At 36.7% G+C, this 19,882-nt stretch overlaps 1 protein-coding gene across 1 annotated transcript; it reads right to left on the minus strand.

Moving 5' to 3' along the window:
• Positions 1-909: 909 nt before the first annotated feature.
• Positions 910-19,428, minus strand: trib2 (tribbles pseudokinase 2). Its single transcript, XM_056481424.1, has 3 exons — positions 18,397-19,428; positions 17,458-17,750; positions 910-3,998 (listed from the first exon to the last, which is right to left on the minus strand). The coding sequence occupies exons 1-3, from the start codon at positions 18,664-18,666 to the stop codon at positions 3,530-3,532; spliced, it is 1,032 nt and encodes a 343-aa protein (XP_056337399.1). The 5' UTR covers positions 18,667-19,428; the 3' UTR covers positions 910-3,529.
• Between the last annotated feature and the right edge of the window lie 454 nt (positions 19,429-19,882).

Raw genomic sequence — 19,882 nt, forward strand, 5'->3', positions numbered from 1 at the left:
ACACACACACACACACACACACACACACACACACACTTATGCATTATTTGTGAATTTTGTAAATAAATAAAGTAGTTCGAATCTGGGTACATGTGCAGATTTAAAATTTAAAGTTTCAATTTAAGTTTATGTAAATATTGTGTAGATTTTCAGAAAAAAAAATATTCAAAACATATATTTACAAAATATAATTATTCATTCATTCATTTTCTTTACGGCTTAGTCCCTTCATTAATCAGTGGTCGCCACAGCGGAATGAACCGTCAACTTATCTAGCATTTATTTTCTGCAGCGAATGCTCTTCCAGCTGCAACCCATCACGGGGAAACACCCATGCACTCACTCATACACACACACACACTACGGACAATTTAGCTTAGCCAACCCACGCGAACACGGTGAGAACATGCAAACTCCACACAGAAATGGCAACTGACCCAGGCGAGGCTCGAACCAGCGACCCTTCTTGCTGTGAGGTGATCGTGCTATCCACTGCACCACCGTGCCACCAAAAATAAAATTGTATTAACGATATATACTGATTATGAAATAATTCAATGATTTTTTTTTTTGTCTTTAAAATTAAAAATATTTTGGAAAGCATGTTCATGAACATATATTTTTTAAACATCTGTATTTGTGCAGTTTTACAATTCTTAAAATGTTTGTATAAAACTTCAAGTTCTGTTTTGTGAATGTTGAGTGAAAGGTTTGAGAGATGTTCCTATACACACTTACAAAAACAAATTAGCAAGAATAAATATTAATAATAATAATAATAAATAATAAATCTGTTTCTCTACGCAAGTATATTAATAACACTTCCAATTTATTTCCACCATAAAAACGTTTACTTTTCATTAATTTATTTGTCCTATAAGATTGCATAAAAAGATACAGTGTTCAGTGTGCAGTTCACAATTTATTTACTGAATAAATCTGGACAAAACACCAAAAATTTGTTACATTACAATCAGAGCATCTGAGGCAGATAATCCCACCATGCACTCCCCCCTCCCCTCGAAAACATGAGGAAAAAATAATAATAAAAGAACAACAAAAAAAATCCTTCAAATTTAGCACCTAATCAGCACCAACTTAAGTAGGCAAGTTCCTTCTATAGAACAAGGGCAAAGCACAATGACCAGAAGAATAAAACAAACAAAAATAAAACAAACAAAAATAAAAGCGCAATTGGACTCCTAGTAAATCCTTCGTAATATTCTTCAGAGAAAAAATAAAATATATATATATATGTATATTAATAAACAAACTCCCCTCTTGCTAGGCAGGCTAAAGCATTCAAAGGGCACATGCCATTGACTAGATATAAATCACGATTTCAAGTAACAATGATATACGACGAAACAAGTCTACACGTACCCATTCAAAACATGATCATTTCACAGACCTATGCAGGCAGTAGAGGTACTCGAGACCTTGTAGTCGTAGAAATATCGTCTAATATTTATGGAGTCAAATGCAAAAACAAACAAAAAATAAACTCAAAATAAAAGCGTGAGTTCGGGGTGCGCAGTTACTGGCACTGACGTTTAAATCGTAGACTTTCCAACTTGGGACGAACTTTGATGCAAAAAGTCAAACCTGTCCTGTGTCAAATGTATTGCCTACAATATTCGCGGTTAACCAAAAAACCCTGCATGTATTCCTTTTTAAATATAGTAGTTGTTCCGTTATAAATAATTAAAAAAAGTTACATTTTGCTCCAGCAAAAAGGAAAAACTAAAAGTTAAATAGATGACACTAGTTCAGAGAGCATCTCCAAGCCTAGGCGAGTCAAGTGCTTGACGTTTTCTTTAAATTCTCCGAAAAGAGAAAGTTTCAGTAACGTTAGAGCAGAAAAAAGCAGCAATAATAGTAAAAGGAACAGCTTAATGCAACACAAACTTCTTTCTTAATGTAAAAACTAAAAAAACTTCATGGAGGAGGGCTGTCGACGTTTGCGGATATTCCAACAATATCTCACGGCAATTCGTAACTCTTTGATTTAGTGGCTAATTTGTATGGAATTGTAGATCTCATTGGTACAATTCGATTTGCTTAACCCTCAATGACGGTTGGGTTTAGGGGTGGCATTTGGTGGCACGCCTCCTTTTTAAAAATCATACTTTTTGTACTACTGAACTTATATGAATTTGTATGAATTAGCCACTAAACTGACCATGCTAATTCGTAACTTGTTGATTTAGTGGCCAATTCGTATAAATTCGTACAACCTCATTTGTACAATTTAGTATGATTTGCTCATCCGCCAATAATGGTTGAGTTTAGGGGTGGCATTTGGTGCCACGCCTCCTTTTAAAAAAATGTAACTTTTCGTACTACCAAACTTATATAAATTTGTAAGAATTAGCCACTAAACTGACCATGCTAATTCGTAACTTGTTAATTTAGTGGCTAATTCGTATAAATTCGTACAACCTCATTTGTACAATTTAGTACGATTTGCTCATCCGCCAATAATGGTTGAGTTTAGGGGTGGAGTTTAGTGCCCCGACTTTTAAAAATCATACATTTTTGTACAACTGAACTCATGAATTTGTAAAAATTAGCCACTAAACTGACCATGCTAATTTGTGACTTGTTGATTTAGTGGCTTATTTGTATGAATTTGTATGATCTAATTTGGACAATTTAGTATGATTTGCTCATCCCCCAATAATTGTTGGGTTTAGTGGTGGGGTTTGGTGCCACGGCTCCTTTTAAAAATTGTACATTTTTGTACGACTGATCTCATATGAATTAGCCACTAAACTGACCATGCTAAATCGCAACTTGTTGATTTAGTGGCTAATTCGTACAATCTCATTTGTAAAATTTATTGCGCTTTGCTCATCTCCGAATAACGGTTGGGTTTTGGGGTGGGGTTCGGTGGCACGCTTCCTTTTAAAAATCTTACATTTTCGTACAACTGAACTCGTACAAATTAGCCACTAAACTGACCATGCTAATTCGTGACTTGTTGATTTAGTGGCTTATTTGTATGAATTTGTATGACCTAATTTGGACAATTTAGTATGATTTGCTAATGATTTGCCCCCAATAATTGTTGGGTTTAGTAAAATAGTTACGTTTCCTCGTGTGATAAGGCTAGATATTCTTAGAATTAACTGAAATGAGACCAACAACAAACTGCATTCGAGGAAAAAAGAAAACACGGTCGACAACTTGGCGCAGGAAACAGGAGCAGTTTTGCCTGATATTTTCTTTGTTCCTTGGCTGCGTTCTCCTGTGCTGTAATGCATGTTTCGTAGCTTACTGCGACTCGTGAGCACCACGTAAAAACCAAAACCGAAAAAGAAACAATGAACCAGAAAAAGTCTTGCTACATCACTCAACACCATTAGCATTTCGCTTCGTCCAGAAGTCGTAGCTTCACCAGAAACAGTCCACATCTCTCCGCGGAATGAGAAATAACGATAGACACCATTGTAATATGAGTGTATTTTGTGTTTGTTTATCGGATAATCTAAAACAACGTGGCATAAATGTCTTGACGAGTTTGTGCTCAGCTAAAGAACTGTTCTAGCTCTTCTTCCATGTTGGCCTCTGGTACCATTTGGTCCAACTCGCGTTCGTTTCTTCCAAGGTTGACGGCCGGAGTGATGGAGGCCGAAAACCAGGGATGGTCCAGGATTTCTCGGGATGTGAGGCGCTCGGCGGGCTCTCTCCGCAGAATGCTACGAATCAGGCATCGCGCTTTGGGTGTTAGCGTCTCTGGGATGCTAAACTGCCCGCGGCGGATCTTACTGAACAGCGAACTTGGCTCCACGTCATGGAAGGGATATCGGCCCACTAGGATGGTGTACAGCATCACTCCTAAGCTCCACACGTCCGCCGCCTTTCCCGAATAGCTGCCATTTGCATTGAGGATTTCAGGGCTGACGTATGCAGGACAGCCGTGTTTGTCCGAGAGGGAATCATTGCCCCCTTCGAGGAGGAAAGTATCCTCGAGACTCTCCAACTTTACAAGGTTCCTGCAAAAAACACAAAGAACAACATATTTGAAGGTGTTCATCAAGTAATCAATGTGGTTGTTTTTTGTTGTTCATTTGTCAAAGTCATAATTTTTGGCCAAGTATGGTGACCCATACTAGGAATTTGTGCTCTGCATTTAACACCTGGAGCAGTGTTGTGTATAGTTGAGTATTGTTTATAGTGTTTGAGTATTGTTTAGAGTTGTTTATTGAATTAGAATTTTAATTGGTATAGGGCTTTAACATCTGGGAAAAGCATCACCAATGAAAACTAGTCTTTGGGCTAATTTGGGTACATTTACATTCTTGTGGAATGTTGATTAATGTACACTCTCCCTTGTTGTGAAAAGTGAATCAATTAAATAGTGTAAAAAGTATAAAGTTGGAAAATACTTGTATAGAAATTATATAGAAAAATATAGAAAAACAGCATAGAAATTAACATTTGATGCAGAGTACAGAATTTTAAGCAGAGTTTTGCAATACAGTGTTTAGAATGTTTGTTGGCCTACAAGATCGCCCAAAGACTATAGAATACACAAGGCATGTCACTCGTATAGATTTGAATGGGGAAAAGTGTAATGGTTAATGTGGCGAATGAAGCCCCGCCTTCTAGTACGGGGGCCAATCATCGATCGCTATAGACTGAGGTTTTTCCGGGGGAGGTACTCGAACCAGTGTGCTTTTACGTTTGTCATCAACAAACACACTGGAATTTCAGCAAATACTTGCTTCACAGACATATGAAATATATCCAGATGAAGTCTGGAATCTGTGCTTTTAGATGAACCAAGTGCACTTGAAAACAAAAGTTTATTGGTTTTGTAATCTGTTTGTAACAAACGCGAGGTACAGTCTGTCCTGTCAAATGCACATCACATGACAGCAACTACTCAAACACCCACAAACTTGCAAAGAGTCGCTGTTCTTCCTGGAGAAATTTCACCACGAACACCAAGTTGTGGATTACTTCAGAAGACCAGCACGATCAGACGATCATTATCCCGAGGATGATAATGTGTGGAACAGCCATTAATGAGGTTGGTGTCGTGATCTTGTTCCTTTTGAGTGCACAGGCGCATTAGCTCCGGCACCTTGAAAAATGCAGATTTAGTTTGATTCGGACGTTTAGAAACTAAACTTATGAGACTGTTGTTGATTAATTTTATTGGTGATTCCAAATATGTAATGTAATCGTAAGCTTGGCAAACTGTTTTGGAGAATTCGAGCGGCGTTTCAAAATGACCACAGAGTCAAATGACGTGCCTCAAAGGGAGTTTGACTGCTCTAAAAACCTGATGGAAACTAATCTAATTCACATTTTGGATTTTTTTATTTGTCAAACTTTGAAAAGACTGGAAACCAGTTAATAATAGCTAATATTAGTATATTAGTCGTCAAAATACCCTGAAATTTGTTGGACGTAGAGACCATTTTGAGGGATGTAAACAAAAACAATGGTCCCAACGTATTTCCTGTTTTAGATTTTTAATTTCTATAGCTTCCGAGAGTCCAAAAAGAGCCACATATTCATGAATAATGTTATGATAGCTGTTTAAACATTATGACTAAATTGCCTCTTGTTACAGTTATAAAATAGTTTGATAACTAGCAGAAACTGTTCATGGGCCATTGACATCACCACATTAAAAGCTGTAGCAAAAAATGACGTCAAAATAAAGACGGACAAAAAATACCTTTAATAAAATGTGTGGTTCCTCAAATTCATTCAAAACTGACACAAACATCTGATCTTTGACGTAAAATAATAAAATGACAAAACAATATGATCAATTTAGGAGAAATTAATGCTCACAAATCTATGCAAAATCCGCCAAAAACATTTGGGAGAAGCTGTTGCAAAATAATTAAGCTTTAATAAAGACAGACCTAAATATCTTTCATGAAGTAAACACACGGTTCTTTAAATTCATTTTAAAAAAATGACACAAACGTCTGATCTTTGATGTAAAATAATAAATTGACAAAACTATATGATCAATTTAGGAGAAATGTATGCTTTCAAATCTATCCAAAACCCCCACTGAAATCTTCAAATCATTTTCACTCTACTATGCTTAAAGTATAGTAGTTTTTGACAGCAAAGCATAAATACACTCCACATATTGGATGGTAAATCCCTTGCATTAAAAAAAAAGCAATATAAAGTCAGCCTCGGGACATTCCTGCCAGTGTAATCCAGAGGGAAATCTGGAATTCATTCTCGCAATTATAAGCAGCAGGAATAATGCAGCACCAGAGATGGTCTTTATCAAAGCATCAGGATTTCCCTGTGATCCTCGTTTTTCCACTGCGATCTTGCAATTTGCACAATAATGCAACACACAAGACATGCAGATGATGAAAATCACTACGCATTCACACTGTGCTATCTTATCTGAAGGTTACTTGATCTGGTCATTAGGTTATCTGAACAGTTTGGCTGACTGAATGCAGGCCTGGAGGCCGACTTGGAGGTAGGCCTGTCACAATTATCAATATATCGACTAATCGCACAACACATGGACATGAGCTCAATCATTTTTGGTGACGCAATATATATCGCCCATACATAAAAACAATTCTAGCATCCTTTTAGCTGATTGTGCAACCTCTCTATCTCTATTGGAGGTGTCAGTATGGTTTTAAAAAAAACACTATAATATTTACTATATATTACTATAGTATATTTTCATGTGGTGATATTATAGTGTCATTCTGGCATTATATAAAGAGTAGCATAAAATGGCCCAAAAATGACAATAATATTTTTTATCGTGAAATATTTTGGTGCACTATATTATCATTGCAAATCTCCATACTTGGAGATTTGCAAGGTGTTAAGATGGATATTTTAAATGTTTGTGATTCGAATCATGTTCCTGAGTTGGTTTCTTTGAATACCCTTATTTCCCAATTGACGTTTAACACATTTTTAAACACAATAGTTTTAATAACTAATTCATAACAACTAATTTCTTTAGCTTTTTGGTATGATGACAGGATATAACGTTTAACTAGTTATTTTCAAGCTACTTGTATTCTACGGAACCAGAACAGTCTCAAAAAAAAAACATTTTCCAAATATAGTTCATACATCCACAACACAATGCACATTTACAAAATCCAATTCATCAATTCAAAACACGATTTGTAAATCCACAAATCCAAATTATAAATTCAAAGCTGTTCAAAAATACACAAATCCAGATCGTAATTTCAAAACACAATTCATAATATGTACAAATACAATTCAATTGGCAAAAATATTTATGATTTTTACTTGTGAATTCACAAATTGTGTGTTGTTTATGAATTGTGTTTTCAATTTACACATAGAATTTTGTATGTGAATTGTGCTGTGCATGTATGAATTTTATTTTTGTAATTGTATTATTTTTGAGACTGATCTAGCTCCATATTATTCAACTTAAAGTGCAATTTAAAGGTTTAACTAGGTTCATTAGGCAAATCATTAGACAACACTGGTTTGTGCTGTAGCAAATCAAAAATAATAACAATTTTTTAAAGGGGCTGATAATATTGACACTAAAATTATAAACTTTTTATTTAAAACTGCTTTTATTACAGCCAAACGAAAAAATGAAATTAGGATTTTCTCCAGAAAAATAATATATAATAGGAAAAATCAGCTTGCTCTGTTAAACATCACTTGGAAAATATAACAAAAAGTATCCAAATTTCATGGCTGTGAATTTTGACTCAAGACATCCTTTGCATCAGAAAGTTGAAAACAAGTGGCAAAAAATTTTGTAAATGGTATAATAAAAGCAATTAAATTCATTAAATTAACACATCTAAATCTGCATATTATAATTTACATTTAAACATTTACATAATGAGTTTTCTGTGACAGTGAAGACTAAAGTAATTATGTAAAATTTAAGTTAAAAAAATTAAAATGCTGAAAATTCAGCTTCGAATCACAGGAATGAATTACATTTTAAAATATATACACACATAGAGAAGTTATTTTAAATTATGATAATATTTTTCTGTATTTTTAGCATATAAATGCAATATGATCCCAGAGCCTTCTTTCGATCAACTGTCAGAAAATTAAAGGCTATATACACTCACCGGCCATTTTAGTAGGTACACCTGTCCAACTGCTGGTTAATGCAAATGTCCATTTAGACAATCACATGGCAGCAACTTTTAGGCATGTAGACATGGTCAAGACGATCTGCTGCACTTCAAACAGAGCATCACAATGGGAAAGAAAGGGGATTCAAGTGACTTTGAACGTGGCATGGTTGTTAGTGCCAGAAGGGCTGGTCTGAGTATTTCAGAAACTGCTGATCTAATGGGATTTTCATGCACAACCATCTCTAGGGTTTACAAAGATTGTTCTGAAAAAAAAAAAAAAATATCCAGAGAGCGGCAGTTCTGTGGGCCAAATGCCTGGTTGATGCCAGAGGTCAGAGGAGAATGGCCAGCCTGGTTCCAGCTGATAGAAAGGCAACAGCAACTCAAATAACCACTCGCTACAACTGAGATATGCAGAAGAGCATCTCTGAACACACAACACGTCTAACCTTGAGGCGGAAGGGCTAAAGCAGCAGAAGAACACACCGGGTGCCACTCCTGTCAGCTAAGAACAGGAAACTGAGGCTACAATTTGCACTGGCTCACTAAAATTGGACAATAGAAGATTCTGCTGCCACATTTGGATGGTAGGGTCAGAATTTGGCGTCAACATGAAAGCATGGATCCATCCTGCCTTATATCAATGGTTAAGGCTGGTGGTGTAATAGTGTGGGGGAAATTTTCTTGGCACACTTTGGGCCCATTAGTACCAATTGAGCATAGTGTCAACGCCACAGCCTACCTGAGTATTGTTGCTGACCATGTCCATCCCTTTATGACCACAGTGTACCCATCTTCTGCTGGCTACTTACAGCAGGATAACATGAATCATCTCAGACTGGTTTCTTGAACATGACAATGAGTTCACTGTACTCAAATGGCCTCCACGGTCACCTGATCTCAAAGGATCATTCAATAGAACAGCTTTGGGATGTGGTAAAACGGGAGATTCGCATCATGGATGTGCAGCCGACAAATCTGCAGCAACTGCGTGATGCTATCATGTCAATATGGACCAAAATCTCTGAGGAAAATTCTCAGTACCTTGTTGAATCTGTGCCACGAAGGATTAAGGCAGTTCTGAAGGCAAGAGGGGGTCCAACCCGGTACTAGTAAGGTGTACCTAATAAATTTGCCAGTGAGTGTATATGCATATTATACATTATTGGTCAAGATAAGTTCAGGTTTAGAAATTACCTATATATTAAATGTACAAAAAAACATCCCAAATATGAAACGCAGTAAGGGGTTAAAAAAAGACATCTTAACAACCCCAAACTTTAATGCAGTCATGCAAGTCACTTTATGTGGCACATTGCTTAACAGTCAAAAAAAGCTGAAAAACACACTTTAATTACAGCGCACAGCCAAAATTACACCCAAACGCATAAAAAAATAACACACAAAACAATTAAATGAAAACTTTTTTGAGGTCTTTTGCAAACTGCCTCGTGACTCAGATTCTGAATCAGAAACTACCCGAGTGAAACCGTACTCCCACTCAGTCTCAGCAAAACATCCAATCCTCTGCACTCAAAAACAGTCGTATTATTTTTCACGACAAGCGCTGCCCTGCTGCGTGGAAAGGTTACAAGGCCTCTAAATTACCTGAAGGTCAGAAACGAACAGGACGGCCCTTCCCTGACCTGAACTTATGACCCGCTTCCATGCGCCGCTGTGTTAAAGAGAGCACAACATGCTCAAAATATTCCCTTAATGACATGCAGCACATGTGAGTCACAGCTAAGTTACAGCAGGTCAAAAGCCACACCACTCATTCATTCCTTCATTCGTTTTCTTTTCGGCTTCACCCTGTCAAATTTAAAGTCTGCATGAACCGGAAGCTGCAACAGTTTTTCTTTTTTTTTTTCATATTGTGATGCAGTTCCTAGAGAAACATGAACATGAAAAAACAGTGAGTGTGGCATGTTTTTGTCTACTGCGAGCTGATTGCATGTAGTAAAGTAGGCATTTCATTCAGAAAGACGGAGAAAGGGTTTGGGAGAGTTATTGCAACCTAACAGACGCCTCCTCCTCACCACTTCTGTTTCTTGTCATAACTGACACTTAGAGGGGTGTGGTTAAGTGTGTTAGCCACGCCCAATACCTCAGACAGACCTATTCTGAGAATTTACCTGAAAACAAACAGGAAGTGCATTTACAGATTTTAATTTTAGATTTCAAGGGCAAACAATTGTTTTTTTTCTTAATGACATGCACAGACTAATTGTTCACCACAAAACTAGCAATATGAGCCAACAAATTCAATATGGTTAGTTTTGATTACATGTGTGCTTTAAGACCTTTTCAAGACTATTAAGTAGGAAACTTGCCAGTTTGGTCAATGGAAAAAGTTTACTTTAAATAAATAAATACTTCAAATAAATAAAATAAGTAAATAAAAAAATAAAAAATAATAATAAATGTAATTTGGTTATTTCTCAGAAATATATTTTAACTAATGCATCAAAACAAGCAAACTCTAGTTGTATAGACTTTTCCAACATAAACTTTCTTTAAAATAAAATTAAAAAATGGACAAATGCAAGGATAACTCTGTCAAGGTTGGTTTCCACAACAGGTAGCTCAACTTAAATACAAATAGAACTTTTAAATGGATGTTTTCGTGAAGAAGATACTCAAGCCGTGTTGGTTAATTCATTCATTTTTCCTTCGGCTTAGTCCCTTTATTCATCAGGGGTCGCTACAGTCGAATGAACCGCAAACTTATCCAGCATATGTTTTACACAGCGGATGCCCTTCCAGCTGCAACCCAGTATTGGGAAAATATTGGTAAACAGAGTAAATAAATAAAAACTTGCTAAAGTTTTTATTGAGATGGATCGTTGGTGATTGGACATGCAGTGTTGGTGGTTCTCCAGAAATGTGGTTGAGAAACACTATTTAAAAACTTGCAAAAAAAATTGACTCTTAGTAATTAAAATAAAAGACTTGAATAATTATTTTACCCAAAAACCATACAAATGAAAGTTAAAAGTCTAAAAGTTGTAATTACAAAAACCTGCAGCCACTGACATACATAGTAGGAAAAAATACTAAGGAAGTCAATGGCTGCCGATTGCCAACTTTCCTCAGAATATATAGTTCTGTGTTTAGCAGAAGAAGAAAAAAAAAGTTTCCTAAAAGTTTAAAAGCACTTGAGTGTGAGAACTTTCATTTTTGAGTGAACTATCCCTTTAAAAATGATGCCGTTAAACATGCCTAGTTGATTTTTGGCAGATGAAGAGAAGTTTTTTTTAAAACAAGCATGTGCTTGACTGATGTGTTTGGCTGTAGAAACCTCCATCTGCAGGCATCTCCCTAAACAGCCGCAGGTCAGATTTTCCCTCACATTATTAATAAGTTTTTGCTAAGTGTCACTTAATTTCTGTTAGTTTAATTTAGTTTTAGTTATTCATATATTATAAAACATATTTCAGTTCACAAGAAATGTTTTAAGCCTTTGTTTCTGTTTTAGTTTGCAGTTTTTATCCTCATTACACAATCATTTGGTCATATCCAGTGTGTGCTTTCTGTAATTTACATTACACTTTTATGAAAACACAATTTTAATTTATATGATTGTCCATAGTCTATACACTGAGCAATATGTAAAAGAACATTATACAACACTTCTTTTGACCACAGAGTGCTGAAACATACTTGCAGCCAATCAGCATTAAAGGCTGTATAAGCATTAAAGGATATACCAAAAGGGGGTGTGGTCCTGTTGGGTTATGGGTGTGTTTGTTTTTTAGTGTTTTTAAATATCAACATTGTTTGACAAAATTCTCTTCGTTTCCACTGATCGGTACACTACAGTTCAGTACGATTCGTTGAGGGTCAACCCTTACTTAATTAAAATGGTTTCGATCAATGTCATTCGAAGCGAGTCACTCATTCAAAAAAGAAAACTGTTCAAGCCATTCACATAACATCTTTTGCACACTCAAGTTAATTACTTTAAATGTAGACATCCACAAATATAAAGCGGAAAGCGCTTCCCACACCTTTTGATGTGACGTGAGCGCCCCTGTAAACAACAATGGAGGACATACAGCAGATCATGCTTATTGGTATGTGGCTGTTTTTCCACTAGATGACGAAAAGCTTCGATCTTGCTTCATTGCTGCATACAGACACTGTATTATTATGGTGTCATGTTTTGGCTGTGTATTAAAAAAAATAGTGCTTGACCAGTGAATTTTCCTTAAAGCAATAGTTTTCAGTCTAGCTCCACCCTTTTTGTACCATTACTAGGTACCCTTACGATAGTGTTTGAAGTGGTATGGTTTGCCATTTTAGTACATTTAACAGTGGGAAAAAATCCCATCGAAATATAAAAGTTATGTTTTAACATAATATATGCCTGTGCACTTTGTATATTCATTATGTATACATAATTACACACATTCATGCATTTAATTGAGAAAATGTGATATAAAATGTGTAAATATGATACAAATTATGTATACACATTTAAATATCTACATGTAAAAACTGTTTTGTATAGGTGTGTATCATATGTACATAATATTTCAAAATAAACCTTTAATTTGGATGCTATTTTTTAATTCTCATTTCATTTTTCAACCTTATTTAAATATCCTTTCTAACCTCCCGTGTCTATACAGTATGCATGCACTCGAAATCTCCAGAAAACCACAACAAATTCCTTGTGTGTTTGTCACACTTGGCAAATAAAGCTCATTCTGATTCAGAAAAAAAGACCCCGCATGATAGCAGGAGAATTAGAGCAGGACACATGGACGCTCGCGGTGTTACATTATGGGGTAATTCCAGTTGAACGGCACTGCGGTCTCTAGCGTTTGGCGGTAGTGTGTTATAAGCAGCCTACATGACATAACCAGGTCAGGAACCCACTACGCTGAGGAATGCAGTTCTGTCTAGCTCGTTTTCCTCTCTGGTTCCAATCTTGGTGCACCCTCGGTGTTTGATTTCTGGCCAGGGTAATGCTCACCACCCCTTGGCCACGTCTACTCGCGCTCGTCTGCAATCACTCAGTGAAAGGTGGACGGCTGACGCACCACACCACAGAGCATGGGAACAGTAAGGTCAGCCGGCTCACATTTAAAGCAGCGGGCAGCGCTCTCCGTTTCCATCCAGCGAGCCGGAGGGAATCTAGCTGAGCTGACTCATTTGGCCATTGGGGCGACTGCCATTTAGCTTAAATGGGAAGGCCACCCAGATACATAAACGCAGGCTCAGGATCATTTCAGACTCATTTACTGACAAACACATGGGCAGGCTGATTTTTATAAAAAGTAAGTATTAAATAGCGCTCAAACGCAGCACTTCCACAACATGAGTGAAGCAAAATATGCAAAAAGAAAACAATGCAACATCATATTATATAGAAGTTGATTAAATTGTAAAGGATTGAAAAATATGAGGGTTTGGCAATTGGAGATGGTGCATGAAAGTGGTAAATATATGTTTTTCCTCATAATAACAGCAGTAAATTTCAGAAATGGAAAATATTTGGTCAAAAAACAATATATATATATATATATATATATATATATATATATATATATATATATATATATATAAATATATATATAAATATATAAATATATATATATATATATATATATATATATATATATATAAATATATATATATATATATATATATATATATATATATATATATATATATATATATATATATATAGTTTAACTTTCAAGAATTTCGAGAGGAGCAGGTAATATGATTGAGCACGACTGGCTGCTCATCTGTAATCAGTAGTAATCCAATCAGAGTGATCCAAGCTTACAACAAATAGATACTTTTCTCCCTACTGCTCTATCTTCATTTTGAAAGAATCCCCCCTTCCACCCCATCTCCTCTTTTTCCTCCCTTTTCTAAGGGGGAACTCTCAAGACCTACCTGAAAAAGGGTTGAAAAATGGTTCAATTATGCATGACTGCATGCATGCACGTCTATCTTTTTGCACAAAATGGCTGCAAGTTAGTCATCAGATTGAACACTTTTGTCCATCTCTTGTATAAAAGTCTGCAATAGCATATTAATGAAGAAACATTGGTGAAGAACATATGGTCCTGGGGTCCATTCTTCGTACGTGGATAACTCAATTAGTTGGATTTGGTTATAGACGATTTGACACCCTCCAGGATCATTTAGTTCTTCAAAACTCATCCGAGAGTTGTTGTCAACTGTTCCGGTAGCTCAAACCTGCTCAGGAGCAGGCTTATTTCATATAAACAGGATTGGATCAGGTCTTTTTAAGCAAAAGTAATACTAGGGCTGTGCAATTAATCGAAAATTCGGTTTCGATTTTGGTTTCTAACGATTATGAAAAAACATTAATCGAGATAAAATAATTATTGCATCATACACCGCCCCCTTTCCAGTTGTACACATTTGTTGCTCTGCAAAGCTCAGTTTCACGTGAAAATTACTAACAGCATGTACTGTAATGTGATTTTTGCAGCACGGGATGGGCATCATTCATTGATGTACATGCGAATCATTCGTGTTTTTTAAAAAACGAAAGAGATCGCATGCTATTGCGTGTGTGCTCAGCCTCAGAGACGAGCAGAGCACACACGTCTGAAGTCATCTTAATGTAAGCACTTTAATGCTCAAAAACATGCACATTTGTGTAAAACGCGGTGTTTAGTGATTATTTATATGAACCCTCATTTATGTAATAAACAAATGAGCCGAGAATCAAAAGACATGCGAAAGTGAAACCTTTAAACAAAACCGCACTGCTCTTAAAGTGACAGCACGCAATATTCCTGCTGCCTACTGTTTTTAATCATTAACAATTAAATTATCATTTAACAACAAAAGGAGAAAATCCCTCACTGCTCTTGACTGAAGGACTTTTGTAGTTATAATTAAAGTTTTTTCTTACAGTGACGCTTAAAGCACAGTTTGTTTCATGTTTTTATTCTATTGTATTTATTTTCCTTTCCTTACTTACAGGGAGGAAAATAAATGTATAGCCTATATACAGTTGAAGTCAGAATTATTAGCCCTCCTGAATTAGCCCTCCCGTTACCCCCTAATTACTGTTTAATGGAAAGAAGGTTTTTTTCAACACATTTCTAAATATAATAGGACTTTTGTAGTTATAATTAACTTTTGTAGTAACTAACTTTTGTAGTTATAATTAAAGTTTTTTTCTTACAGTGACGCTTAAAGCACAGTTTGATTCATGTTTTTATTCTATTGTATTTATTTTCCTTTCCTTACTTACAGGGAGGAAAATAACTGTATAGCCTATATACAGTTGAAGTCAGAATTATTAGCCCTCCTGAATTAGCCCTCCCGTTTCCCCCTAATTACTGTTTAATGGAAAGAAGGTTTTTTTCAACACATTTCTAAATATAATAGTTTTAATAACTCATTTCTAATAACTGATTTATTTTATCTTTGCCATGATGACAGTAAATAATATTTGACTAGATATTTTTCAAGATACTAGTGTTCAGATTACAGTGTGATTCAAAGGCTTAATTAGTGTAATTAGGCAAGTGATTGTATAACAGTAGTTTCTTCTGCAGGCAATCAAAAATATATTGCTTAAGGAGGCTAATAATATTGATCTTAAAATTGGTTTCAAAACATTAAAACCTGCTTTTATTCTAGCCAAAATAACAAATAAGACTTTCTCCAGAAACATAACATTTTCTCTGTTAAACATAATTTAGGAAATTTTTATAAAAAAAAATAATAAATGAAAAAATTCACAGGAGGGCGAATAATTTTGACTTCAACAGTAAACGTTTTGAATAATTGTGATTACAATTATGAACAAAATAATCATGATTATGATTTTTCCCATAATTGAGCAGCCTTAGGTAATACTGAAAGTATGTACCGAGTGCTGATGTTTTCTTATAGGAGTAGTTGTATACACTTACATATATATATATAAAACTTATGCAATCTGCACTCCAAAATGAGTACAAAGTATAATAAAATAAAATAAAAAACAAAGTCAAAGAATAAATAATAAAAGTACAAAGTCACAGGGTGGTTCTCTATAAGGGGTTCAAAGAGAACATTTAATAATACTGACTTTTTAAACACAAGTACGTACTATTTTAAGGTACCAGCTTTAGTACAATTTGTGTATGATAATAGACATGCACGATATTCAACTTTTTTTTTTTTTTTTTTTTTTGCTTAAGGAATAATAATTTATGCCATCTTGCACCTTTTGACAGCTAATATGAAGATGACTTGATGCTTCACAAAAGTTGCAGACACCTTTACCGATATCAAAATGCTTTTTTGATGCAAAATCAGTTTAAACATCCAGTTATACCTTACGCCGATTAAGAAACTTGAATATGCCTAGACTGCTATAATAAAGAAAATCCACACTAAATGTAAAACTAAACTAATGCGTAAATTGCTAAATTAGTATAAATTGCTAAATACACTTGGCACATGAAAGTGTAACGCCTGCAGCCCACAGCAAAGGTGTAAAGTTATTGCGTATCATGTTTAACAAACCGTTTACTACAAATCTTATGTAATTTTGCTCACATGAATAATTGAATATTAATCAGATGATGTCATTATCTTTCAGAAATCAGTTATCCAGATTAAAAGATCCAGGATCTGTCAAATCAGCTTAGATTATTTCAGTGAGGTACACAGAACCCCTGAAACTTTCTGTTCTTGTTTTGGCTGTCAAAAAAAAAAAAAATCAGATCCTTGCAGTCGTTTTTGTGGTTTGCACATGATAGCAGTATTACATGCATTTAAATAATTACATTGTCATGTAAATGAACAGTCTAAATGCTTACAACAGTTTGACTGTTTACATGAAAACTGTTGTGCAATATACCCTAAAGGTACCAAAATATCTCTGTGGGTTGCCAATAACTAATAAAAGAGAATAGAGGAACATGACTTTTCACTTGCATTTAAATGAGCCCATATATAAAAAAGTAAGAAAACAACCTCTTCATTGTTAGTCTCAACCAAACATATGTCAGCACTAAATATAAAACAATCGTCAAGTCAGCTTAAAATACCTTGATACTTACCACACGACAACCAAAGCATGTAAACAACCAAATCTGAACATACACTCTATAAAAGAAATGTTTACTGTTTGTTCAAACTACTCATTTGAAACTGAGACAACACAATTTGAGTTTTTTTTTGGGGGGGACAACTTAATTGCTTTAAGTTTAATCCACTTAAATTTAAAAAAACTAATAAGTTAACTTAATTCCTACATGTTGTCCCAACAGAAATCGATTATGTGGAACCCAGCATTTCTTTTACAGTGTAGTCAGAACACGCATGTTCAGTGTGCAAGCAGACATTTTATTACCTGTCCTCATTCTTGAAGACGAACTTCCTCAGCTTGAGGTCTCGGAGGACCAGGCCGTTGTCGTGGCAGTGCGCCACAGCTGATGCTATCTGATGGAAAAGTCTGGCAGCCTCTTCCTCTCGCAGCTTCTTGCAAGTGCGAACGAAAGAGTGCATGTCGCCATGGCTCCTCTCGAAGAACACGTACGCTCGCGTATCCCCCAAAAGGATCTCCACTATCTGGTTAATGTTCTCATGGGTACCCAGCACGAAGTAAGCAGCCAGTGACTCCTGATATCGACTGATATCAAACACCTGGAGGGTCGAAAGAGAGAGAGGGGGCATTTTAAATTCAATTAGAAGCAGTCATCGATTTCTCAACATCTCAGGTGGGAGCGCAAAGGTATCAGCCCTCCAAATAGAAGTGGCATCTTTAGAGCAGATGCTTAATTGTGAAACAAAAGAATGGAAATCCATGCGGCACAGAGTCGAGCACCTCTGCTGCATTTTCAAGTCCCCAAAACATATACTGAATTTTGATGTTGCTTAGTAACAGACACCTAAAACAGAGAGATGGGCTAAATATACCAGCAGCGATGGACATCGCAGGCCATTGCCTTTCATCTGAAGATAAGAGGTTTTCACTAATGCCTATTCAGAGTGTATGGGTTTTGAAGTCATGCAGACTTGCACGCATGAATGCATGGTTGTATGCATGCATACACACACACACTTGAGGGGTATTCCCTCATGCTTTTTTTTTTTTTTTTGCACGTGACTATAACTCATCACTCCATGTCATCGTTGATGATTCACACAAGAAAAGCCATTCATTCTGCTAATGCATGCATGCAAAGAGCCAGATGCATGTCATGCTTTGATCCCTATCAATAGCTGATGCAATTGCATGCATGAGTGTTCCCATCCAAAAATATCAGGCATAGAGATGCGAGTTACTTACCTTGCACACGAGCTCTTCCCCACTGTGCAGGTGGGTGGCTCTGAAAACGTGGTCTCCCTCGATGGGCTCCAACAAAAGGTAATTTCCTATGCAAGAAATGCAGTGCGAGGAGTCCGGGGTCTCGGGGGGGCTGGGAGATCCTAAATTGGGACTGAAACTCTGGCTGGATTCTGTAGTCCTTAGGCAAGATAGCTCCTCAAAGTCGTGCGCTTTGTGCCTCGATCTCCCATAACGCGAAATGTTAATGGGACTGGATCTCTGTATGTTCATGAGTATAGAGGAGGAGGTTCGTCCGGATCAGGAGGGTGATTCAGACGGATTCAAGGGGAGGTGGAAGCGAATGCCAAAAAAAATCAAATGCCCTCTATTTAACACTGGGCATGAATGCAAGCGGCGATTCCCCTCGACTTTAATAATAATGCTGATTGCAATGCCAATGTGGCGTCATTTGAGCACACATGCGATGACGTGCATGCATGAATTGTGACCTCTATGCTTCACGGTGCCCTCAAAGAAAAAAAAAGCAGCTCGGTTTGGTTAACACACGCGAAAATGCATGTAAAACGTCGCGATTGTGAATGTAAAGAGTGTGACGTCACAGTCGATGCAGCGCAGCAGGTACAAATTAATAATTATTTCCTTGGTTTTTTTTGTGCATGAAATTTAAAGTGCCAGCCGGGTTCGGATATCCTGAGAGGGCGCTCCGGGTTCATTCATGCGAGCCTCCGAGCGAATCTTGTCCGAGTATTTACCTAAATATAGCCAGGGAGATTTTCTTTTCCTCCAGGTCGCGAGCCGCCTTTTGTTACGCCTGGGAAGTCGATGTCCTCTCTCCGCGCGAGCACGATAAACTCCGACGGATGGATATAATTCGGACACAAAGGCGAGAAGGGACGGCCGACGTTCTCCCCCTGGGCCTATCCCTTGTTTCAGCAACAGGACACCATCATCATCTTACTTACGTGGCTGGAAATCTAGTCCATTAAGCGCGGGTCAGCCACACACACACACACGAGCCGCTGACTGACTGACTGCGCTCGCGGGACTGAGTGGAGCTCCACGCGCGCGACCAGCCCCCATGACGTCACCGCCGAGGTGCGCTCTCATTGGCCGCTCGCTCGGTGCTGACACATCCACAGTCCGCGCGGTCATGTGAGATGATTGTTGTCCTTGGAGTTTTAATTGAAGCAGCCGAAATGATCTGTCTATATGGGGTGAATGTAGACAGGGGTAGAGAAGTGTGTGTTGTGATCAAAAGTCAGTTGGTTTGTGCAATGATGCATAAATGACATAAAGGTCTGGATGAAAGGATTGTTCACTTTAGCCAATTTGGAAGATCTTAGATGGTTGGAAGATTTTTTGCAGCATCAATGGTCCTTACTGATTCATAAAGTGCAAGGAAAAAAACAAAACATACAAAAAATTAATATCCGTGGCTCCTGATGATTACGGTTGCATAATTACTAGGTGAAATACAGGAGACACA

This window comes from Danio aesculapii, chromosome 20 (assembly GCF_903798145.1).
Source record: "Danio aesculapii chromosome 20, fDanAes4.1, whole genome shotgun sequence".
NCBI lineage: Eukaryota > Metazoa > Chordata > Actinopteri > Cypriniformes > Danionidae > Danio > Danio aesculapii.

Coding starts and splice junctions, on each gene's coding strand:
- trib2 (XM_056481424.1), bottom strand. CDS start 18,666: ATGAACATACAGAGATCCAGTCCCATTAACATTTCGCGTTATGGGAGA. Junction 17,751..18,396: donor GGGAAGAGCTCGTGTGCAAG/GTAAGTAACTCG, acceptor TCGACCCTCCAG/GTGTTTGATATCAGTCGATA. Junction 3,999..17,457: donor GTCTTCAAGAATGAGGACAG/GTAATAAAATGT, acceptor TGTTTTTTGCAG/GAACCTTGTAAAGTTGGAGA.